This window comes from Camelus bactrianus, chromosome 3 (genome assembly GCF_048773025.1).
Source record: "Camelus bactrianus isolate YW-2024 breed Bactrian camel chromosome 3, ASM4877302v1, whole genome shotgun sequence".
In the NCBI taxonomy this organism is placed as follows: domain Eukaryota; kingdom Metazoa; phylum Chordata; class Mammalia; order Artiodactyla; family Camelidae; genus Camelus; species Camelus bactrianus.
In genome coordinates this window covers 50,240,921-50,267,595 of record NC_133541.1, presented here as the reverse complement: position 1 = coordinate 50,267,595, position 26,675 = coordinate 50,240,921, and the positions used below count along the sequence as shown (strand labels likewise).

The window sequence follows — 26,675 nt, the reverse complement described above, 5'->3', positions numbered from 1 at the left end:
GTGATAACAGAGTTGTTGGTAAAGATACTATAACCAAGATCTCACTTGACCTTTTTTCTATCTAATCTAGACATATTTGTGTCTTGCTCAAGCTGTACTTTCTCAACACTAATATGTCAGGAGGAAGAACATTCAGTTCAGATCTCTTACTGCATGAAACTAATCTGCGACAACAGACGCACAGTGTTTACCTTTGGGAAGGGTAATAACTGGGAGGCGGCACAGGCTGTGTTAGAAATGTTCTACGTCTCCATCTGGGTAGTGATGACATGAGTATGTATGTGTAAAAATTTACTACGTGGACTCTTAAGATCTGTGCCCATGATGGCCTGTAAGTTTGCCTAAATAGCACTCATACACACAGACATACAGACATATGGCCTAGAAGCTGTATTCAGGTAGATGTCATCAGACTGCTGATGAAGCATACTGTATAGCACAGGGAAATATATTCAAGATCTTGTAGTAGCTCATGGTGAAAAGGAATATGAAAATGAATATACGTATATTCATGTATGACTGAAAAGTCGTGCTGTACACCAGAAATTGACACAACATTGTAAACTGACTATAACTCAATTTAAAAAAAAAAGGCTGCTGATGAAGCAATGCAAAGAATGTCCTCAAAATAAACTTATTTGTACGTACTATCTTTTTTGATCTTGGACTTTCCTGGGCATTCTATTCTGCTGACAGAATTATCACTGGACACATTTTAATGCCCAGTGAAATTCTTCAGTGTCCCCTAAGGATGGGCATGTTCAGTTCTGATTTCATCTCTCATCACTCCTTCAAACCTTTACTCAAAACTCTCAGCAGGGTTCCAGCTGCCCTCCCCATTTCATTGTACCTCCATTGTATTGACACCTTGCTGCACCTCAGTTCCCAAACCTAGAGTCTGACTTGTTCTTCTGCAAGTCCTGTCCTCAAGCTTCCTTTTCTTATCAAGTGACCCTGATCACTATCTGGCCCCAGAGGTGATGATGATGATAAGGAACTATCTTCATCAGTCACAGATACTGGCACTTTACACAGCCAAGTACCATTATTCTCCTCACTCAACCTGTGAGGCCCCAAGACACACAGAGGTTAATAACTTCCTTGAAGTTAAAGTGCAAGAGGACCGCTCGACCTGCCTCTCCCAGCTCACCCCTCTTCCTTAGACCTAAAATTCAGTGTGTGCTCAGCCTCTTCCTTTCCCTCATTTTCCCTGGTAAGGAACCAATGATTTCTCTTTAAAGACATCCATTTGCCATTTCGAATTCTGCATATACACGCACACATGCACACAAGGCAAAACAAAATGCCAAGTAAGAGAGGAAGAAGGGCTAGTTCAGCCCAGAAGCTGTATATACAATTACTCTGTATTCCTTCCTTCAAGATGAGAAACAAAAATATTTAGCTTACCATGGAAATGTCTGTGGTCTTGCACAAGTCACGAAAGTCCATCATACAAACATAACATGCATTCAGAATGACCAGACCCTTGGCTGATCCTCCCCTTCCTCCAAAAATACCATCATGTGGTCATGTTCACAAACATGTCAAGATCACATCTTGAATAGTTCTGCCAGAAACTTCTATTTGTTCAGAACTGAAGTCAAGAGGCCTGGAAAGACACAGTGGCCCAAATTTTTCTTCCTGTGCCCTTACCCTACCACTCCCTGCCCCTGAGTCAATCCTCACCCATCCCAAGAGGCAAGGAAAATTGTGTCAGAAAAAAACTACAGCATTGAGGATTTGACATCTAGCCCTGGATCCTCAACATCAGGGCAATAGCAAGGAGAGAAGAGAGGGGAGAGGGCGGAAGGGAAAAAGGGGTGAAAGTACTGGGGAAAGGTGATGGGGAGGGAGGAAGGGGAGGGAGGGATGGAGGGGGGGAGGGGAAGGAGGAAGAGGGGGAAAGGACAGGGAGGGAGAGAAAGAGAATGAAAACAAAGAAGAATTTACAAAGCAGTTATGAAGAAAGCAATAGAGAGAGAGAGAGACCAAGAGGTCCTGGGAGAATTGTTGGATGCATCTGAGAACAAATGTCAGAAGTGACCCCCCAGGATCTGCCTGGGCAGTAGGTTTCACCAGCCTGGCACCTGGGAAACAGGTTTTCCACACTAACTTAAAGAAAGCCATTGTGGAGAGGCTAAGCATTTTTTTCACAAAAATAACTGCCTCATCAAATACTGCATTTTCATAAAAATTTGTCTTTCATATAGTTTCATTTTCTTAGGGCTGCTGCATTTCCCCCATTTGTAAGTAAAAGTGAATGGAAATACAATCATATTTGAGGAAACCACAGTAAGTAGTGATTTTTTAAAAACCTCTCAAAAAATGCTCATTGTATTTATATTTGAATAGCTATACTCAATACATCAGTAAAGAAAGGAATGATCTCCAATCCCAGAACAAGATTTATATTACCATATAACTCACTTATTTCCTTCCATTTTTCCCCAGAAAGAGATTGGAAAAAGGAGCAATTCACCAACTAGTTTAAGAGCCTGGAATGCAAAGAGCGGGAACATGCCTCTGTTCTCCTAGTTTAATGAGGACTTTTCTATTGTTCTACGTATAATGGAAGCATGCTAGTAATTTCAAGGGGAAAGTTCACTGAACCTTGTGCCTGTTCCAAATACTTACTTCCCATTTCTCCAGTGGTTAACATGCATGCAAATTCTATGCAAACTGAGCCCAGGCCGGCTGGAAGTTTTAGACACTGCCCCTCGGAGAAGCTGGCACAGTTTCAGCAACAAATATACACCTGCACTGTCCATGGCGTGTACTTCAGATACCAACCCACTTACAGAGGAGGAGAAGGCACCCATCTCATAGTAAGTGGAGAAAGGTAAACAGAAATTAAGAGATCTAACACCTTCACTTCAGTCAAAAAGGTGGCCTACCTGTAGCATCACAGTATTACAAATCATTTTATTCCCTCATATTTTATATGAACAAAGAAGGACTCCTAGTTTGTATATGTGGAATCTATTTCTTCAAACAAAACTAGAATTACATTAGCACCAAAACCTGACAAAGACGTTACAAGAGAAGAAAACTATAGACCAGTATTCCTCGTGAACACAGAAACAAACTCAACAAAACATCAGGAAATTAAATCCAGCAATACATAAAAAGGAAAATATATCACAACCATCAGGTTTCAACATGGAATGCAAGACTGGCTCAACATTCAAATACCAATGTAATTCACCATGTTAACAGAGTAACATTCATCGATAATAAAACTACTCAGTGATAAAGCACCTAGCGTGGACACAAGCACTGTACTCTAGTTGGTAAATCTAAATTTCACAGGAGTACAGGTTAGCAATTATAAGTGTACCAAGTTTGAACAAATAAGTAAATATATGTAGTTAACAAGAGTCAAGTTTCTCACTGTCTTAAAAGAGTTATAAGCAAAGAGTGAACACTACAGTAAACTTGTGGTGCTGAACTGGAGTCAAAGATATCAGCATGAACTCATGTTTATTTTAATACACATGTCTGTACACATGGGTTAGCATACACACATACATTTCCAGGCTTTGTCCACTGAGAGAGCCTGGAAACAGTGACACTCTGGTGGCAATGAGCATACCTAGTGCCCAGACCCTGGTTTCTACAAACCAGTCTCCAATAAAAAAGAACCAAGGCTCCTTGGAAAAACAGCTGAGCCATGGAAAATACAAGATCATCCTGGAGCATCTCATGCTGCCAAAAAGTAAGGAGGTCTCCAACAAGAACCAAAACAGATGAGAGCGTTTCAGAGACACGAGAACCGATCTGAAAGAGCCCCTGATGTCCAAAGCTGGACTAACTTGAGCAACTAAATAATAGCAATAGTGTTTGGTTATAACCCAAAGAATAAAATAAATATCATGAATCCTTACAAAAGAACTCCAATTAACAAATATAGAAGGAATGAGGGAAATAGAAAGTAACCAATAAAACACCACAGTAGTAACTGCTGTAGGAAGACACACGAATGAATGCTAAAATTAATGGGCCAATGTTTAAGGAAAGGCAGGACTTGATTAGCCTCACGGCTGGTTTTACGGGTGTGCAGCCTGTGTGACTGCACAGGGCTTCGTGCTCAGAAGGGCTCATAGTTGGTTTCTGCTCTGCTGCTCCCATCCTGAGATGTTTTAATAATTTTGAACATGGGGGTCCCACACTTTCATTTTGTTCTGGACCCCACAAATTATGTAGTTGGTCATGTAACCGCCTCAAACTCCCTTCTATAAAATATTTATTAATTACTGTGGTGATTTTAATATATGTCCACAAATTCTGAGCTTTATTCCCCCTCCTTTGAGTTAAGGGCTAAAGTCACACATTACTTATACATATCTGCTGATCATAAGGGAAGGGAGGAGAAAGGAAAGGGATGAGCTAGGAAGAGGACACATATCAAGGAGGTTGTTTACCCCACTGGTACCACCTTGACTTCCTGTAAGTAACCACCACTTGTCTTATCTTTACCCAAACGTCTCCTTGTCCAATGGAAAGTAAGTCACACACGGAGATTTTTCTCTCCAACCTTCTTAGTTAACCTAGAGCCTTGCTACAAGTCAGAGTCTGTAAATTTAAGGCTCAATGACATTGACCCTTATGTAAGTTTCATTCATTTAATCAGTTCTTACTGAGCACCTCCTCTGTGCCAGGCATGGTACCCAGGACTCAGCAATGAAGGGCAGTCTCAGCTCTCACAGCTCACGTGCCAGTGAGAAAACAGACAAATGATAATACATGAACTTTAACAGGATCTTCTTTACGATGCTGTATGTTTCCCCATGGTCCACTTAACTTTGACACACAGAAAGCAAAATCACTTTCAGTGTTCTCTTGTTGGCCGAGTGGTTGATTTTTAATGGCCTTCATTTGAATAGTCTACCTCAGAGGCTAAAAACAACAAAGTGGATTTTAACTACCTCCCGTCTGAGCTGTTTCTGACTCTCTCACCCAGGAGCCCTTCTGAAGCAGTGTGGTCAGAAGGTGTGCAAACACCCGGAGCCTTGGCTGCTTCAGTTCCACTCAGAGTTTCAAAGGCTGCTGGACCGTCTACATAAGCATCCTGGATCAACAGTTTATTCTACCTGAGTTGAGTTCACCACCACAAAAAGCAGCAGTCATGAGTACACTCCCACACCCCCAGCACTCCCGAAACATGGGTCTAAGCAGCTGTGGACAGCCAGTCACCGGCACGTACTCACATGCCTGCTGGGAAGCCACTTCATGTACTGCCAGCACCGTTCCTGTCTCTGGAGATCAGCATCTGAGATGACAACATGGTCTATAAAAACATATCCTTCAAACTTCTAAAGGGGTCCCGGAAATCACAATCCCTGGAAACTCTGGCCAGAAACTGTATTTCCCCCAGCGCACAGCAGGCCCTTTAAGACTAGATCTCCTTCAGTGGGCTTCTCGGCCCCCCACCTCCTCCTTTCCCATCCTTTAAAATAAATACATAAAGTCAAACGGCCAGCTCTTCTTTCAGAGACGCACACACTCAAGATTTGGAGACAGAGGCTGTCTAGCTGGGACAGTGGCCACTTGGTGGTTTTCATTTATAGAAAAACTGGAAGGATGATGCTGATCACAGTGTATGGTTAGTCCACACAATGAACACTGACTGAGTGCTTACTCGGCAAATGACATGTGCTGACCAATGTTCACCTCAAATGTCACACAGTTAACCAAAATCTGGAACGAGAGTGGTATTGGGTAGAAGGTGCGAAGCTGGCACTGGTCAACAGAGAAGGTGGGGGCATGGCCTGAGTAAAGCAGATTGTTAACTGAGCGAGAACAGAGCAGGGAGGGGTGTAACTCAAAGTAGGAGGGAGCAGGGAAGGGTATATCTTCAAAGTTTTTTGTAATAAAGCTTTTCTTTTTCAATAAGGATGGTTGCCTTGGTTGCGTCTATCCCCACATGTCAGTGGCTTCCAATAGATAAGACATCTTCCACTTGTTTTAAATGTTTTATGAAGACAAAGCAATTCATGGGTTTAAAATGCCACCTAAGAAAAGCAGAGTCACAGGCCACAAGTAGAAGCATCTCAATTCTGAAATGTCTAAGTACCTCAGTTTCCAAAATCTTTCAACCCACAGAAGTGTTCCACCCACCCTACTCAGACCGTCTCCATGAACCTCCTACCTACTTTCCCTGCATCTGTCAAATATGAACAAACGGCAGTGCAGAAACCCGACCATGACACACCAGATGCTATCCCAGTGAACCAGACGTCCTGACACCTGCTGAGGCTGCCCGCTAATCTTGGAGCTCTCCCACCAGACACGGTAACATTGTGGTGGTTGCTGGCCTGCTGGCCAATCACAAACCCCAGCTCAAGCGATTTAACAGCTTTGTGATGAGGTGGAATGGGGCCTTCCTGGGGACACAGAGCAGTTGTCACTTTAGGGCATCGAAATCTAATGGCACACTTACTGAGCAAGTCAGGAAAAGAACAAAGAAAAACTCAAAGAAAAACGGAAATCAAAATACCTCCTGCCTAAATCAGGCCAAGAAAAAATCTGGCAAATAAAGGTGACCACGTGGCCAAGATAAAAGGAAACTTACTTAAGGAAACTACTTAAAGGAAAACAGAAGGGGTGGGGCAAAAACGAACAGGTAAAACTCACTTGCACCCTTAGTGTCAAGGAAAGCCGGTTAGTCAAAGCCAACTCTGGAAGAAGTCAAGGTCAACGTGCAGACTGTCCTTCACCAGAAACCTCCCCCCTCTCAGAACTCATGGCCATCTTTGCCCTGCCATAAATCACTGCTTGAAAATAACCCAGAGTGTGTTCTCCTGACTACCAGGAGCTCTCACAGGGACCCCAGCTCTAGCAAGGCTGTGAGACTGCAGGCTCCCAGCACATGAAGTTTGCTGTATCATAATTATGTTTCAAGTTTCCTCCTGTGGTTTCTAAGTTATTTTCACATCCAAGTTTTCATTTTAAAAGTCTTTTTTAAAAAAACAGTAATAACCCTCAGTTGGTTCACAGCCTGGCTTACTAACAACCCTGGGCTGGCTGGGTTTGCACGTGGAAAGGCTGTCTGGGTTTTCCAACGACAAAGAGACTGAAGCGGTTCCCTTCTTACAGGGAAATGGTGGGATTTTTTTCTTTCTTTCTTGTTTTGTTTTGTTTTTAGGTATCTCCAAAAGATTCACTGACCTACCCTGGGTCAGTGGGTGGACCCCTCCCCAACCAGGGCCTTTAACACCCTGTGGCCGACACAGTAACACTCATCAGTCTCCCAGGGAGAGGCACAGACCTCCCAGCAAGCTCCAGTTAAGGCACGAAATGTCCTGAACGCCTTCTCCCACTCCTTCCTGTCCAGTCTGTTCAGGCTGCTCTAACAAAACACCATAAACCAGGTGACTTAGCAACAAGAGACATCCATGTCTCACAGCTGTGGAGGCTGGGAAGTCCAAGATCAAGTCCCCACAGACTAGGAGCCTGGTGAGGGTCTGCCTCTCACTATACTCTCAGATGACAGCAGGGGCAAGAGCGCGCACTAGGGTCTTTTTATAAGGACGCTAAGCCCATCTACGAGGGCTCCGCTCTCACGACCTAAGCATCTCCCAAAGGCCCCAGCCGCTAACACCACCACCTTGGGCATTAGGATTTCAACATACGAATTTTAAGAGATACAAACATTCAGATCATAGCACCTCCCCACACTCCTGCCCACAAAGACACCCATGTTAAGTCACTTCTTTTAAAAAAAAAATCATCTTTTAAGCCAAGATGACCATGGAAAGCGAATGTGCAGTTTACACACATAGGTAATATCCACAATACACACACATACTTTTGGCAAAGGATAGGTACAATTTTAAAAGACTTCCCAATTATTGTACTAAAGTGTGAAAGGAAAAGAGGCAAGGTCCATAACCTGACTTGCCCTACTGCCCGAAGGTAAGCATGTGAGCACAAGAGACATTTGTCTGATTAATGTCCTCCCTGGGGCTCCCAGGGCTGGCCAGGCGCAGGACCTGAGAACCATCCTGAGCTCCACCCCTTAGGGAGTCCCATTCCCACAGGAAACCCCATGAGGAACCAGAGTCTCTATTTTTTCATACTCTGTGTGAAATAGCTCTAATTTCAGACTGATGTGTAAATTAGCTTTAATCTCATCCTGAGCAAGAGTGAAAACGGGTTGCAGTTTGAAAGGTCTGAAGGGCCCTAATCAATAATCCCTACTACAGGGACAACTGTGTAAACATTTCAAATATCTTTATCAAAATCTATACCAGGCCATTTTACATCCACGAGGATGGCTAGTATCAAAAACAGAAAAATGAGGATACACAGCAATTGGAATCCTTGTGCAATGTTTTGCTGATAGGAATGAACAGCAGTGCAGTCAATGTGGAGAACAGTTTTGCAGTTCCTGAAAAAATTAAACATAGAATTACCGTGTGATCCAGCAATTCCACTTCTAAATATATACACAAAAGAATTGAAAGCAGAGACTCATATTTGTACACCAATGTTCATATAGCAGCATTATCCACAATAGCAAAGGTGGAAACCACCCAAATGTCCAACAAATGAATGGATAAACAAAGTGCAGTGTACATATAGAATGGAATTTGGGGGGGCAGGGGTAATTAGGTTTGTTTGTTTGTTTGTCTATCTATCTATTTATCTATCTTAATGGAAGTACTAGGGATTGAAACCAGGACCTTGTGCATGCTAAACACCCACTCTATCACTGAGCTATACCCTCCTCCATCAAATGGAATATTATTCAGCCTTTAAAAGGAATACAGTTCTGTCACATGCTACAACATGGACAGACCTTGAAAATATTATGCTAAATAAAATAAGCCAAACACAAGAGGACAAACATTGTATGATCCCACTCATGAAGTAACCTACTAGTCTAATTCACAGACAGAAAACAGAATGGTGGTTGCCAGTGGCTGTGGAAAGATGGAATGGGGAGTTACTGTTTCATGGATACAGAGTTTCAGTTTTGGAAGATGAAAAAGTTCTGGAGATGGATGGCGGTAACAGTTGCACAACAGTGTCAATGTACTTAATGCTGCTGAGCTGTACACTTACAGTTACAGTATTGAAGTGAGTTATGCATATTTTATCAGAATAAAGAGGGAAAGTTTGTACCAGAGACCATAATAAGCTATCATCTATTAGAAGAGCTAAAATAAAAAATAGTGGCAATGCTAAATGTGGGCAAGAAAGCAAAGAAGTTGGATCTCTCACGCATCGTTGGTGTGACTGGATTAAGGTACAGCCACTCCAGAAAACAGCTGAGTCCTTCTTTTCAAAATGAAACATACACTAACCACACAACCCAGCAACTGCACTCCTGGACGTTTATCCCAGAGAAGTGAAAATTGCATCCACACAATTACTCACAGCAGGTTTATGTATAACAACCAATATGAAGCAATCAAAATGCCCTATGACAGGTGACTGGTTAAACTGTGATTTGCTCATACTGTGGAATGCTACTCATCAATGAAAAAGAGCAAACTACTGACACAACAACTTGGATGGATCTTAAGGACATTACGCTGAGTGAGCCAGCCTCCCAAGATCACATGCTGTACAATGTGCGTAACATTTTCAAGATGACAAAATTATAGGGATGGAAAAAAGATTAATGATTGCCAGGGGTTAGGCATGGTGGTGGGGGACGGGGTATATTAATGAACCATAAATTTACGTACTCATTTGTGGAAATTAAAGATACTTTCAATTTTCCACCATCAAAAATGCTCCACAAATTCTGTATGCCCGATTCTTTAATCCAGGACCACATGCAGTTTAATGGCTCATTGTCCCTCCCAGTCATGTCTCCTTCTACTGAAAGCACAATGGCAGCTGCCCACAGAAATTCCACCAACAAATTGTCACATATTAACTTACAGCCACCACAATTTAGCCCATTTTCTTCCCTGTTCTGCCCGGGGGGCAGCGGGTAGCTGCCTATTGAATTCAGTCAGTGATTTTTGACAAATATCACGTAGTTTCATGTTTAATCCTCTACCACCCATGTATAAAAATACCTTTTTAAAATTCAAGAACATACAAAGATGTATAGGGTGCTCCTAGTTCAAACTAATCTAGCATATAAAAATCTAAATTCAAACATACAATCTGGTGTGATTTTCAAGAGTATCCACCATTGGGGTGTTTTTGTTTTGCTTTGTTTTTTGTTTTTTTAGCTTTTATTGAAGTATAGTCAATTGGGTTTTATCAAATAGGGCATCCTCCTGCTAAAATATGATTTTATTTATGTGTAACTTTTCCAAAACACCTTTATTAAAGAAGAATACAGTGAAGGTATTTTTTTTAAACCATAAAGTCATAATTCAAAAGAAAAGCAGACATCTGATTATGAAAGCCGATCATGGACTTCACACACAGTCATTCAACTCATGTTTTTTTTCCCACTAATGCTTTGTGTTGCAATTCATGCAAAGTATTTTCAGTTTCTTAACAAAATATGCACCACCCCATTTTCACAACACTTTATGATGAGTATAAATGGCAAGATGTGTGATACCTATTTGACGTATAAATTTATGGATGGCCAAGCACATTTAAATGGATTAATGTTTTAATGATGCAGTTTTACTAAATAATGTGCTAAAAATCTCTGCTGAAAAATGAATACTTCAGTAATCATTTCATTTTTTCTGTAGATTTTTTGTTATCTATTCTCAAGGGACACAAGAAGCTAAATTTCCTCTTTCTAGAAAGTCACTTTTAATAACTACAGCCATATTCTAAACAATAAATGATTACTGCCAGATGTTTTGATGTATTTGGCCTTAGTGACCTAGATTTTCAAATTCCCTTCCATGCTCACCACTCCCCACATCCCAGATCACCCACAGAGACCAGCCCTCATCTGTATGCTGCTCCACAGCCTGGTCATTTCAAATTCCAAGTTGGCACAAAAGTCTCTGGAAATTTCACAGACGAGAAGCAGTCTTTAACATGGTCTATACCAGCAACAGTTTCCAAATTGCTTCATGAGTTTCCCCCTAAATTTCTGTCTCTAGTGGATCCCTGTCCCTATTACTGATCTTCACAAATGGAGGAAGGTTTAAAGGTTTCCCTGGGGAAATACAGAACCCTGACAGCCATTCACCCTCAAAGGGTTCCTGCGACTTGTCCCAGGAGTATAACTATCACCGTTATTCAGAAACTGTCCCCTGTCCCTTCCCCGACTCAAGTTGCTGATTCTTCCCTCAGTAGTTCCGCTACCCGTCAGAAAAGGCTGAAGGATGTCCTCCCTCTACATTTAGGAGAAAAGAGTTTGCCAAATTAAGTAGAAGAACACAGAAAAGGCACAAATCATCATACAACACGGTACAGCGGGGCACGGTTGGAAGCCTGGGTTTCAGTGCCAGCTTTGCCCTCACAAGAACATCCTCCTCTCCACGCTCACCCCAACCCTCCCCTCAAATCAGGCAGCTCTTACCAGGGCTTGCACCCTCTCAGTCAGCACCCTCTACCTGGGCCGCTCTTCTCCTGCCTGCCCCCTGACACTCATTCTTCTGAACCCAGGTGCCTCTGAGAAGCATTCCCTGAGCCCTCTGATGGTTTCAGGAGCATCCTCAGCTTGTCTCTGTCCAACCATTTATCACATGATCACCACGCGCTTGCTGTGAGTGTGTGACTGCCCCCTCACTAGTGCTCGTAAGGGCACAGCAGCCTTTTTCCTCCGTACACTGTGCGCTCAGCGATAGACTTACCATCAAGCTGATGAAGCTTAAGCTTAGGGCTCCTGGTTTATGAGGCTGCCTCCAAGCCCTGGGAAGACCCTAAGCCTCATTCACACAGTTGGTTTTGTCTAATCCACAGTAGTAAGATTCTTTTAAAAATGGGATAGAGTTTGATTTGTACGCATCTGGAGTGGTCACCACACCCAGAGGAAAACAACATGGACTCCTGGGAAATCTGCTTATGGCCTGGTGTTCAGCTGAAGTGTGCTGGGTGAAATTTTACAGGAAAAATAATCTAATAAAATCATTCTACATTTTATGCTGGAGGTGGAGGTGGGAGAGATGCCTGAACCACAGTGAAGTGTGCCATCTCTTTCCATTCAAATTCCCCCAGACACACATCCCTTCCCACTGGGTGACACTGGAGTGGCTGAGGGCATTTTCAGGATCTGGCTAAGAAGAATATTGAGAATATTTTTCATATTTATAGATGTCAGCTTTTTCAAATTTTATAATCTCTCAGTATACTCACTTTCAATCTAATTTTATATTTATAGTTTCATATTACTTTTCTGAAAGAGAACTCTTCAAATTGCCTAAGTTTCAGGCCCCACAAAACTTGGATCTGTCTCTGCCTGCATCTCGTATAGTATACTTGGCTCATAAAATTTGTCATGTGAATCACTGCACACAGGACTGCACCAGGGCAAGTACTTAAAATCCCTAAGTTCACCTCTTCTGCTGAAGAGTACCGTGTGGTCCTAATGAAATAGCTCATGTGTGAAAACAACAAGGTGCTCTCAACAAGTAAGGTAGGAGCACCATGATATTTTTTCCCCAAAGACATGGAGCATAGTAACTATGCGTATTGGCTGATACTAGTAAAAACGCCAAAGAAGCAGGGTGGGGGGAGTTCATGCAACATGGTTCACAGATCATCCTTCCTGAGTGAGGGGGCTCTTCAGGAATCTTCTGTTCAATTTGAATTCTCAGCTAAGAATTGTCCTCCTCACAAAGACTTCCTTAATGTATTGCCTAATTTTGGTACAGCCCATGTGGTACCTTCCAAATTTAGTTAAGATTCAAATATTGGGACATGTTGCCCCCAAACCTCCCAATTCCCTGACCATCATGATGACAGCAACCCCCTCTCCTGCTTGATCTTCCTTCTGATTCTTTGTGCACCTAGAGAACAAAAAACTAACAGGACTGTCCCCATCCCAAAACAGGGACAGCCACACACCTGCTGGGAAAATGTGCGTAACAGTACAGAAATAAGCAAACAAAACTAAAGCGTGCTCCAGAATGAACCAGAACACTGTTTATTGAATGGAACTAAATTAGAGTAGTGTCTTCATTCAACAAATATTTATTGAACATGGTACTAAACTGGTAAGGGAAAGTTGGTGGACACAAAATTTTAAATCTCTGCTCTCCTGGTGTTCACAAGCTAAATAGAAGCTACATTAAAACAATAAACAAAACTCTCTCAAAAATATAAAATGTAGAGTGTCTAGAACACTCTGAGGGTGTGACATCTGAGCTGAAACTTGCATAATAAGAATTAAAGGGGGAAGGGAGCAAGACTGTGCCAGCCAGGTAGAGAGAATAGCACATACAAATGTCCTGGGGTAGGAAGAAGTATGACTTTCATGAGGAACTGAGAAGAGAGTATGGGCTGGAGCTCATGGAGTAAGGCGTTTGTAGAATTTCACAGATGTGACCAAGCACCATCTTTAATTATCAACCATCTTGTCAACTGGACACCCCCCCCCACCGCCAAGTGACCAGTCATTGTCTAGAATGTTCCTATAAAGGATCAGAGAGCAAGCTTGTCTCCTCCTCAATGATTCTCTAGAAATTCAATCAGCAAACATTTACTGAAAGTCTACAGTACACTGGATATTGCACTAGCTATTTCGATATAACAAAGGATAAATGTCTGTGTTCATGGGATCATTTGGTATAATCGAGAATGCCCTGGCCTGAGAGTCAGAAGATCTGGGGTTCAAATCCAAGTTCCAATGGCATTCAGCCGGGTGGTCATACCTCACCCAGTTCTGTGAGAAGCACAGACCCCAGCCCAGGTAAATACATGCTGATGAAGGAATACCACCTTGCTTCACTGAACCCCAATTTTCTAATCTGTAAATGGAGGCTAATTCTTATCCCACAAGGGCTTTGTAAAATTAAATGGGATCTCATTAAAGAGTATACTGTATAGTGTTTAGCACATAACAGGTTTATTAGAAATGTTTGATTTTTAAGCTATTTCATTGGACACAAGTGTCTATTTTGTCCCAAATGATCTGTCCTACTTAAGTGTGAATCTAGTATTATTTAATAGCAATTTAATTTTTCTAATTCTTTTTTTTAAGCAAGAAGCTTTAATTCTCTTTGAATTAGCCTCAACTTTGGGAAGCCTAGCCCTTCAGGCCACAGGCTATACCCAAGTCACCATGGGGTACCATACATCCTGATTGTTGCTGACAGACCCGGAAGCTAAGAAGCAGCTTCCAAAATGGTAACTTAACCCATAAAGTGAAACCAAGCCTTAGAAAACTGCCAAAAAGATACCAACGTACAGCTTTCTAGTGTCATAACCTAGATACAACACTATATCCCATTCTTATCTGAGGATATTCCTGGTTATGGACCTGGAATTCGGGCAAAGTTCTGCAAATAAGAGAATGAAGAAAAGCCCACCAAGGTAGAGAGAGGACTTGTCTCATTAGAAGAAAGAGAGGATATGGCTGCAAAGCAAAAGATGGATGCAAATGATAACTAGTATCTGTGGGGGGAGTAAAGTCTGAGAAACAGGCAACTCCAAAGAGTCTAAAGATGAATTAGAATCATAGCAGGGAGAGAAAAGATGGCTGTGACCATCAGCATGTCTGGATGGCTGGTCAAGTGCAGGAGATAATGACAGAGGAATGAGGAAAACTCAGATTTCAATCCGGGGTGCCTGGGAGAATAGTGGTATGGTAACAGAAATCAGGAAGTTAGAAAGTGAGTCGGTTTAGAGGAGAACTTGAAAAACTTCTTAAAAATATAACAGTCTGGATTTGAAGCCAAGGCTGGATAACTAAGTAGAACTAGCAAACAGGCCAGCTGGAAACAGAAGGTGCAGCGTGGGCAGAGGTCAGGGGAGGCCCACATGTGGGAGTCTCCGAGGAGGAGCTGTGGTTGAAAAACACGGGGAGATGAGCCTCATCCAGAGGGGAGGAAGGCGTGGGCCCGGGGAACGTCCAAGTAAGCAGGCAAGGAGAAAAGTGCAACAGACGAAGAGACAGTGTAACTTGAAGGAGGCCCAGCGGAGTTCCTGGACACCAAGAACACATTTTTAAAGTATAAATCAGATCAGGCAACTTCCCCCCTTGACGCCCACCCTGACTTATTCCGTCACCTCGGCCACAGAGCTCTCCGCGAGCTGGGCTCGCCCACCTCCCTGACCTGTCTCCTCTCGCTCCCTGGGCGCCGGCCACGTCAGCCTTTTGCTGTCCCTCAGATGCATGAGGCTCATTCCTACCTCACGGCCTTGGTGCTTTCTGATCCTTTACCAGAAGGCTCCCTGGGGATCCTGGTTCCTAACCTATCAGATCTCTCTCACGCACACACACCATTCTCTACCATGGCTTACTGCTGTGCTGTCCTAAGGTATGCTGCTGGCTAAAACTCTCACATTTTCCCTTGTTTACCTACTCATTGTCCATCTCTCCACTCTCAAGTGGACTCTTGCAGAATAGGGTCCTGGGACCCTTTCTTTTCCCCTCTCCATCCTTAGTGACTAGAATAGTACACTGCCCTGGACAGGACTTAAGAAAAAAACTTACATTAAGCAAGAGCCAAATTAGTGCCTTTCATGTGTCCAGTTTTGAGAAAAACAAACCAAGACAGAAAACAAGGTTAAAGCCAAACTGTGTAAGTTCTGGAGAGGAAAAGGAGGCAGGACCGCGAGACAGCGGTGTTCAACCCACAAGCACACACCCTCAGGGGTGCGGGGGAGGTTCTGCTGAAAACACAGGATCGCTACACATCACACCCTCTGTTGGAGCCGCATTTCCAGAACATGGAAATAAAACCTTTTCACTGGTTCATATCCTATTCTTCTGCTGAGGGTTCTCCCAAAGACATATCTGACCCACACCCCTCATGCTTAAAATTCTTGCTTAAGATGCTAATACATCTTTAAAAAATCAAATAGAAGAAAAATGTCAATTACTGTGAGCTCTGTTAAAAAAAAAACACACAAGGCTGCACATTACCCAAAATTGTGGAGGCTGTCACCAAAATATGGGACATGTGACAATCAGACTTTAAGAACACTTGGTACTTATGTATCCCCAGCCTCCAGCCCACACCGGCAAAGACATTCCTTCCAAGAGGCTGAGCGCTGGGGCTAATTCTTCCTGCAGTTTCCTGCAGTCATACCTGTTACCCTCAGGCCTTTCCTCAGAAGTCTGTCATCTCGTGGTGACAGGAGAAGGGGGCACCATAAAGTGCCACTGTGCTGAGAGGAAAGGGTAGTGTTTCTTTAAAACTCTGTACAGGGATGGAGCTAAGGGAGGATTTAGGCAACATCTCTAAGTCAAAGTTCTGCAGGGGTCTGAGAAGTGGTCTTTCCCCTCCGCTCCTGCCAGAACCATCCAGCCACCTCTCACAGCAGCTAAGGAGCTCACCTCTTCACAGGAGCTGACACCCTGTGGCTGCTGGCCAGGCAGGGTCATGCAGTTACCGAGGTTCTCCTGTTCTGTGGCTAGAACAGCATGGTGCTCTGGGATTTGTCTGCCCCTCCTTAAGGAAAATACAACAAAAGGCAAAAAGGAAACAGCAGGACCAGGCAGAGAAAGACAAGGCAGGAAAAGGTCAACTTAAGTTGGTAGAAAGCAAGAGCCACGAAGGCGAGGTGACCTCAGCCAGCACCACTCAGACCGCGATGGAGGAAGCTGCCCAGCGCGCAGCAGTTAGTTGAGATGCTCACGCTGCTGCGTTTAAGTCACAACACAGGTAATGTTGGTATAATTTGCTAAAAACAAACTTGCACAAAGTAAACGTGTGATCTAGAAGTTCATTTCAGGCAAAAGCCCTCCCTCCTGATTCCATTCTCAAAGCCGCAGTTCGCCGTAGTGACCCGTGCTGACAGACACCCCCGCCAGCACCGTGACACCGGAGCTGAGGAACTTCCTATTAAGTTGAGCTTGAGAGCCTGATGGCGCAAGTGACCAGCAATTAGCAGGCCCAGCTTTTTGTGAGCAAATGAGCTTTAGAGGGTCAGGGTCTGCCTAGACTTAGATACAAGCAGCCTCCTTTAGCAGGACAAAAACATGTAAGAGAAAGGAGATACTTTAATTGAAGGTCCAAGAAGCAGCACTATTCTTCATGTGGTAAAGCTCCAAGGGAGACTGCAGGGCAGCAAAGGACAAAAAGGGGTCCCTGAGAACCAGGCCAACGGGGAAATGAAGTCACGGGAACAGTGCAATGAGGAAGGTCATTTAATGAGCCAGTGAAGGTGGGAAAATCCCAGGCTTATTGTGGATCTGACATTAACAAACTGAGCAAAAAAAATTTTATGGCTCCCAATACAGCATTTAAATCCTAAGTGTCAAGCCAGCTGAGTTAACATTGTCAAACAAGTGACTCTCCCTCTCAGAACCTTAATTTCACCATCTGCAAAGTGGGGGTAGCCAGGCAAAGGTCTCCAAAGTGCCTTCACATACTGAGATTCCAAGTTCATGGTCAAGAGAGGCTGGTCCCAGTCAGCCCATTGGGGGCTACAGAGCCACAGGCAGAGAAAGGGCAGCCTCTGGAGGACAGGATTTCCTCTGACAGGAACCAGAAGCCAGAAGGAATCTGCAGGAGTCAGGAAGGAGGCGTCTGCCAGGTGAGTGCAGAACAAAGCCAAGTCACTCGTGGAGGCCTCAATAGGAAACTGCCTCCCTGCGCCCTGTCCTAAGGTCATCCCTCCAGAAGGCTGGGACTAAGGGGAGTGTGCACAGCCAAAGATTCCAGGACACTATACCAAGCCCCAGAAATAGAAGAGGTTGATTGTGGAAGTTTCATCTCAGCCACTTGAAGTGCTGATCAGATCACCAAACACTAGACTACACCTTCAATTATACACAGTGAGCCCAACAGCAACCAGCGTACTTGGGACCAAACTCAGCAGGACACTGTAACTCAGAATAAAAGAATAACAAACATAAAATGCTAAGGGACTAGGGAAGCCACTTAGCTCCAGCCGGCAACAAGCTACTGAAGCTGAAACTCCATCGTCCAAATGGTTATACAATCTGCAGCCTCCAGAGAAAGAAATGATTACTCTTCTCAGTCAATTGCTACGATTACCACGTCTCAAGGGTGGAGGAGACCAAGAGCCCACACGCGAAGTTTCACAGACACACCCTCTGCAGATGTTATAAACCTCTCCATGGATTAGATGCTCAAATCAGCCTGAATTCGAGAAACAGCAGAAATGAAGCTCCACGGGGAAAAAAAAAGGGGGGGGGGATTTTTCAACTTTTATAAAATATATAAAATTTAACATGCTACCTTCCTTTGCACAGTGAAAGTGCATACCTAACCCCCAACTTCATAATTATCATATGTTAGGGCTAAAGAACTAGATACTAAATATTTCTGAAAGTTGAATAAAATGGGAACTGTTACCTTTCACGTGCAAATGGATCATTAAAATTTGAAGTATGTACATCCTTCACCTAGCAATTCCACTCCTGGGAACCTATCTCACAAGGATAAAAATATCAATAAATAAGGACATATGGACAATGATGTCTAGTGAATACCCATCCACAGGGAAGTGGCTTGACCCACACCCATTTATTAAATAAAAGGAGTTGGAGCTACACCTGATGACTTGCAGGAATTTCCACAAAGTAATGCTGAGCTGGAAAAGATACAGAATTTTACATAAGATCCAGGTTTTTTAAATAATTTCATTAAAGCCTGTATCTACATATATGAATGTATAGGGTTGTATGAGCAAAGAAAAATGTAGAGATACATATATTCTAAATCAACAATTCTCAAACTTTAGCACACATCAGAATCATCTGAAGGTTTTGTTAAAACACAGGTTATCTGTGCCCCCCCCCCCCAACAGAGTGTCTGATTTCATTAGGTCTAGGGTCAGGTCTGAGAGTGTGGATTTCCAACAAGTTTCCAGAGGATGTTCACATTGCTGAGAATGAATGACTCCAGTAGGTTTCAACAAGAGTTACCTGGGGGACAGTATGACCATTTTGACAATATTGATTCTTCCAAGCCAAGAGCATGGGATATCTTTCCATTTTTTTAAGTCTTCTTTAATTTCCTTTATCAATGTTTTATAGTTCTCTGTGTATAAGTTTTTCACCTCCTTGGTTAGATTTATTCCTAGGTATTTTATTACTTTAGGTGCTATTATAAAGGGGATTGTTTCTTTACTTTCTTTTCCTGTTGATTTACCATTAGTGTAAAGAAATGCAACTGATTTTTGTACGTTAATCTTGTAACATGCTACCTTGCTGAATTCTTCAATTAGTTCTAGTAGTTTTTCTGTGGACCTTTTATGGTTTCCTATATATAGTATCATGTCATCTGCATATAGTGACACTGTTACCTCTTCTTTTCCAATTTGGATCACTTTTATTTCTCTGTCTTGCCTGATTGCTGTGGCTAGGACTTCCAAGACTATGCTGAATAGGAGTGGTGATAGTGGGCAGCCTTGTCTTGTCCTAGATTTTAGTGGGAAGCTTTTGAGTTTTGCACCATTGAGTACTATAGGTACTATAGTACTATAGGTCTGTCATATATAGCTTTTATTATGTTGAAATATGTTCCCTCTATATCCACTTTGGTGAGAGTTTTTATCATAAATGGGTGTTGAATTTTATCAAATGTTTAAGAGAAAGAAAAATACCATTGAGATCACTCATATGTGGAATCTAAAAAAAAAATGAACATAAATGCAAACAGAAACAGAATCACAGACCCAGAATACAAACTTGTGGTTGCCAGGTGGGAGGGGGGATGGGAGTTGGGAGGGAAGGGACAGACTGGGAGTTTGAAATTTGTAGATACTGACAGGAATATGTAGAATAGATAAACAAGATTATACTGTATAGCACAGGGAAATATATACAAGATCTTGTGGTAGCTCACAGTGAAAAAGAATGTGACAATGAATATATATATGTTCACGAATAACTGAAAAATTGTGCTCTACACTGGAAATTGACACAACATTGTAAACTGACTATAACTCAATTAAAAAAAAATAGAATTACCTGGGGGACAGAGGAGGAGGTATGAAATGAGAGGAGAGAATAACAGGGATTTGGGCAAGATAAACAGCTTTTCTATATGATTCCTCCTACAGATCTTGTGTGCGTGTGCGTGTGCATGTGCGTGTGCGTGTGTGTGTGTGTGTAGATTTGCCAAAACAAATTCCTGAAAGGACTGTCATCAAAATACTAATAAAAGTTCTTCCAAAGGTAGAATTTCAAGTGATTTTTGTTTTCTTCTTGGTAATTTCTTCTATTTTTTTTTATAATGAGCAAGTGTTACTTGAATAATCATTTAAAATAAAGCTATTTTACCGAGAAAAAAGAACCTTTGGAAACCAGGAATTTCTCAAGGAAAAGTTCCTCTGTTTTAATCACAGCACTGAACTAATTTTTTGGAAAGATGAATGCTAATTATACTTTATATAAAAATATAAGTATAATTAATGTGGAAAAGGAAGTTCTTAGATGAAGTATGTAAGTATAACATGTGTTTTATAAGCTTCCTTAACCCACAGAAATTTAGAGGAAACAATTTAAAAGTAATCAGAAACAATCTATAATGAAAAATAATCTGCAAAAAAATTGAATCACTATGCTGTATACCTGAAACTAACACAATATTGTAAATTAACTATACTTCAATTAAAAAATAATCCCCCAACAAAAACATTCAGCTTGGCTTGTGAATGCACAATCTCTTCCTCTTTCAAAATTCAGACACTCAATAAGCAAAATCTCTCCTTTCACACTGTACTTTCATCATTTTCTCTCTGTACATACAGACTAGGAAATAACAAAAATAAGACTAAAAGCAAACTAAAATTAAACAATAACTTCATGACTTCCAATAGGATTTAAGCTCCCAAGTGGTGACAGTTAAAGAGTTTTAAGCTAGAACATAAATATTGTCGATCAGTTATAATAATTCTAATTTACCCTCTTCCAGGCTTTCACTCTTCTCACCAGCTTCTTCACGACAACTCTTTTCTGGCTTACAACACCTCCGCCTAAAACCAGGTTACCATTCAATCTAAAAATTAAGCCCAGACTTCAAACCAGATTGCATGCCTCTCCTACTTTCCTACTGGGAACAAACAGCCTGGCCTTCCAGAGCTGTTTCCTGTAGTGCCCCTTAAAGTACAGATGCAGGAAGCTGCTCAGAGGATGAAAATTGGATCTGCAATGCTTCCATCCCTAAGGCTTGCAAATCAATATTATAAAATTCTTGGCTACCAGTCTTGCCAACTCCCACTCCTTCTCTAATCTTATTATAGCGCAGTGTTTCTCTTTTTCTGCAATGGCAACACAGCGGACCTCCATGGTTCATTCTGAAAATTAGAGTAAGTCTGTGGTTGAGTTCAGGAATATCCCTGCATTCCCAATACTACGTTCATCTTCTTCCTAAAGAAAAGCAAACAGAAACGTCTGCCCCTCATCCAAAAAACAGAAAAACATTTTGCCCCAAAAAAGCCAAAGAAATTTATAACACACATACAGAATCAGAGACTACGCCTCCTTCTGAAAGATTCCTGGGAGATTGAGAAAAAAAAATTATCTTTTTGCTTTGTGCTCACAATAAAACTATGTAGGCACACGAAGAAACAGGCCAAGATTTGAAAATACTGCATAAAAAAATTAAAAACAAAGTAATATAGTCTAAAACTGTCTGGCAAGCAGGAAATAAACTTGACAGTACAGAAAACTTAAGAAGAAAACAGCTTTCCACAGAAAGAGAAAGAAAAATACCATATGATATCACTTATATGTGTAATCTAAAAAAAAATAAAAGACAAACAAACTTATTTACAAAACAGAAACAGACTCACAGACATAGAAAACAAACTTATGGTTATCAGAGGAGGAAGGGGGTGGAAAAGGATAAATTGGGAGTTCGAGATTTGCAGATACTAACTACTATACATAAAACAGATAAACAACAAGTTCATACTGTATAGCGCACGGAACTATATTCAATATCTTGTAGTAACTTATGGTGAAAAAATATGAAAATGAATATATGTATGTTCATGTATGAATGAAGCATTATGCTGTATACTAGAAATAGACACAACATTGTAAACTGACTATACTTCAAGAAAAATACATATATATACAAAAAAAACTACTATGTATAGAATAAACAACAAGGACCTACTGTATAGCACAGGGAACTATAGTCAGTATCTTGTAATAACCTATAATGAAAAAGAATATGCATATATATGTATGACTGAATCACTATGCTGTACAACAGAAACTAACATCATTGTAAATCAACTATACTTCAATTAAACATAAGTAAATCAAAATATAGTAAAATAAAATTTGCTAAGCTTTTAAAAAAAGAAGAAAACAGGCTTCCAGAATTCAGACCAAAAAAAAGGGGGGGCGGTGGGTGGGATAGAACAGTCCAACGACAGAATATCAGCTGTTCTAAAAGGGGAAAACAATAGTGAAAGACAAAAGGACAAAACTTTAAAAAGTTCAAAGTTTTCATGGATCCAAACAAAATGCATAAAGGAAGAAAAAAAGACTTACAACCACAGGTTTTTCTATAGGTGTAAAGAAGCTATCGTTTTTAGGAAGGATTCTCTATAGTGATCCAAAAATAAACACAGATAAACATTTTAACTACAAAATGTTGTAAGAAATCAGTCAAAACAGGTTACAACCAAAGGGAAAAAAAAAATCACTTACAGGACCCACTTGAATGAAGTATCCTTTTGAGAAGAGTGGATAAAAGTTGGGGAATAATTTCTATCAGTTTTTTTCTCCATGATTATTGACCCATTTTTATAATTTAATTTTTCTTGAGATAAATCTAATAATACATATTCCTAAAGCCTACCTTAAATGATTTTTCCAGTTCATTAGCATATATTTATGTTTAGTATTATTTTATAATTAAGATATCATCTCAATATGTTATGAACTCTTCATAATTTCAAGTTTGTTTGGGTTCCTTTTTTATCATAGTATAATCAGTTTACAATGTTGTGTCAATTTCTGGTGTATTCGTTTTCATATTCTTTTTCATTATAGGTTACTAGAAGATATTGAATATAGTTCCCTGTGCTATACAGAAGAAACGTGTTTATCTGTTTTATATATAGTAGTTAGTATCTGCAAATCCCGAACTCCCAATTTATCTCTTTCAACCCTCTTTCCCCCCTGGTAACCATAAGTTTGTTTTCTATGTCTATGAGTCTGTTTCTGTTTTATAAATAAGTTCATTTGTGTCTTTTTTTTTTTTTTTAGATTCCACATATGAGTGATATCATATGATATTTTTCTTTCTTTTTCTGGCTTACTTCACTTAGAATGATGATCTCCAGGTCCATCCATGTTGCTGCAAATGGCATTATTTTATTCTTTTTTATGGCTGAGTAGTACTCCATAATATAAACGTACCACAGCTTCTTTATCCAGTCTTCTGTCAATGGACATTTAGGTTGTTTCTATATCTTGGCTACTGTAAATAGTGCTGCTGTGAACATTGCGGGTACATGTATCTTTTCAAGTTAGAGTTCCCACTGGATACACGCCCAGGAGTGGGATTGCTAGATCATATGGTAAATCTATTTTTAGTTTTTTGAGGTATCTCCATATTGTTGTCCATAATGGCTGCACCAAACTACATTCCCACCAACAGTATAGAAGGGTTCTATTTGGGTTCTCTCTTAATTACACTTATCAGAATTATCTTAATTTGTTTTTCCAAAAGAACTAGTCATGACAACTGGACAGAATTACTAGAAGTACATGAAAGTATCAAAATTTAAGAGAGCCAATGCATCAAACAAGAAAAGATGTCATGTAAATAAATGTCAAAAGAACCTTCAAAAAAATTCAACCCAAATATAGATAAAACTCTGGAGGAAAACACACTAAAATATCAACAGTGATCATTATGAATAATAGGGTTCAACAGGGTTTTACTTTTTGCATGTATTTTTAAATTAATATATATGAAATACAACACATACAAATAAAAAATACTGAGTTCATAAACTAGATTGTAATAAACTAGGAGAAACTACAAGTGAGTATTTATGAAAGCTCTGAAGACAGAAGTTCACAGAGGAGGACTGCCCCATGTTACAGAAACAAGCTATAGTCTAGTTGTGTCAGTTTTGTTTACATATTACTCATTGATGGCTTTGGTTTAAGGCTTGTTTTTGTTATAATATTCCCCCACCGACCTCTTACTGCATGAGGCCAAATGGTCAGACTGCCTTAGGTCAATCTGTAATGATGTTGACATAACACGTTAAGTGAAAAAGCAGTTTAATATATATATATATATATGTGTGTGTGTATATACATATATATTTTTATATATATTTATGTAAAATAAAAATCAGTTATGTTAAATATGTATTTCCTCTTATCTGAGAGGAATACAAGTTAAAATGTGCATTTTATATTCCACTAAGAGAAAAAACTGCCAAGCATGACATAGTGAGATTTTATACTTATTAAAAGAGCTCTTCTAAATTTATTTATATATTTTACCATGTATCATGCTGCTCTTTCCATGTCTTTCTATATACAGAGTAACTTTGCCTTTTAGTGCCAAATCACAGTAAAGTCATTTTGAAAGCAATTAATTCATATAGTACCAGCAAGACCAGTAAGGAATCTCAAGAGGCAACATTATGAACCATTGTGACCAAGGTCTCACATGCGGAGGTAATGACAGCTACATCATGACATCTGCCAGGATGCACAGTGAAGTAAGAGCATCTCAATTTCAGAGATGTAAACTGATAAGATTGTACCTTCAAATTGATCAAATATATTAATGTTTTAACATTATCTATAGAGGATGAGATTACGAGTGACTTATTTTCTTAACACTTTTCTGTACTTTTTGTTTTATTCTAAATAGTATATATTATTAGATAATTCGAGTTTGGTGGGGTTTTTTTGTTTTTTGTTTTTTGTGTTTTTTTTTGGTTTTTTGGTTTTTTGCTTTCCTTTGGTCTATTTAAGTCTCTTCTCTCCTTCAGACAATGTCTATTGACTCTTCCCTAGTCTGGTCATCACCTGGTAGGTCTGAGTTCAAAATAGCAATACAAGGATACCGATCAAACACTAGGTTTTATATCATGATAAGATTTGTGGATTTGTCTGGTTTAAGGTAGGGGAGCAGGGTGGAAGGAATAAAGCTAAGGAGGAGAAAGGTACCCCTAAAAAACAAAAGATAGACTTGAAAGTACTTTAAATTTAGCTTTGGACCATCCTTTAAAAAAAATTTGATTATGGCTGGGCCAGACAGTTGGCTATACACATTTTATGACCTGCAAATTAGAACCTAGAAAGAATACTTTAGACCACTGGGTAACCCAGGATGAAGCTCTGTCATTATCCTGAAATCCATTTATTTTATCATTTTGTCTGCCTCCAAGGAATAGAGTGGGGTATGAGGGTATGTGTAAGGGGCAGGAGGGTAACAGGGAGGAAGGGGGAAGAGGGGAGAGAAGGAGGGCCACCTGGGCAGTGCAGTTGTAAGGGAAACGAATGAATATACTTTAACTGATTGAGGATTCTGATTAAATTTGTTCCATTTCCTTGATATTTTGTTCTGTTAGGGATCCATCTGAATTGAGGTCACATTGTCACATCCTTATTCTAGATCTAGTACTCTTGCTGGATTTCATGACTTGATGATTCAAAGGCCACTTGAAACCTCAATTTCCACACACACACATGACCGCCCCTCACCTACAAAGTCAGATTCCAAGGAAAGAAATTTTGTCTAAAATAAGGAGGGAAGTGAAAGTCACCTGCCACTTTATATGTGGGGAGACAATCCGTTCACTTCTGTTACACCCAGTAACTGTTCTCAGAAACCGAATCCTCCCTCAGCCCAGAAGGCATGTCTGACTAGGACTCTCCCTGGGCAGCTCTGCCACCAGCCCCTCAACTGTTCTAGGTATATTCCAGCACTTCTGCCTCTGAATTCCTATTTCATGATTTTACCTGACACGACTGTCACTGAACCTTCCCCACAAAATGACACACACAGGAAACATGCAGGATATCATAAAATGATATGTCAAAAATTATCCACACAAATGAACTGCATATTTCTGAGGCCAGAAGTTACACAGTTAAAAGTTGCTCAGGAAAGCATAATTAAAACCCAGACTTTGGAATCAGAAGCCAACCAGTTTTAAAAGGCTCCATGCAAAGACTTGAACTAGACTGTTAGGCTGTCTGTTGTATTTTTTAAAAGCTCCAACTCAAAAGGGAGCAAAACGTTTCTCCCCACTTCAGTCACATGGGCTTCGAGTCTAAGACAGGGCCACTTGGACCTGAAGCCCAATGCTACTTACATAAAGAGGTACTTCGCTGCAGTTCAACTCCATGGCTTCTGCACCTGCAATGAAAATAATAAAGGAGAGAGTTACTGCAGGAGCCCCAGTGTGATCAACCAGCAGGGCTGTGTCCTGCCCTTCAGTTAACATCACAGAGGGAAGAGGATCTTGACAGATGGGAAAATCGCAGAGACAAAATTAAGAACAAAGGAATGAAATGCTCTTTGAATAAAATATCCTCCCCCCACTTTCTTCTTTCACCTTAATACCCACACATAAGGTTAATTCCCCCAACATTATCCCACTGACTGCTTCCAAATAGAAATCATATTTCAGAAAGCCGAGAAAGGCCAACATAAGCATGT

At 40.7% G+C, this 26,675-nt stretch overlaps 1 protein-coding gene across 3 annotated transcripts in view; it reads right to left on the bottom strand.

Moving 5' to 3' along the window:
* ARHGEF28 (Rho guanine nucleotide exchange factor 28) overlaps positions 1-26,675 on the bottom strand; it is a 276,756-nt gene that overhangs the window by 195,931 nt on the left and 54,150 nt on the right. For 2 of the 3 annotated variants that reach the window (XM_074359771.1, XM_074359768.1), the window contains exon 2: positions 26,329-26,372. In XM_074359771.1, coding sequence (XP_074215872.1) covers positions 26,329-26,361 — 33 coding nt within the window. In that variant the 5' untranslated portion in view covers positions 26,362-26,372. Of the gene's footprint in view, positions 1-5,207; positions 5,270-26,328; positions 26,373-26,675 lie in introns of all 3 variants that reach the window. The other variant, XM_074359759.1, reaches the window with a different exon arrangement.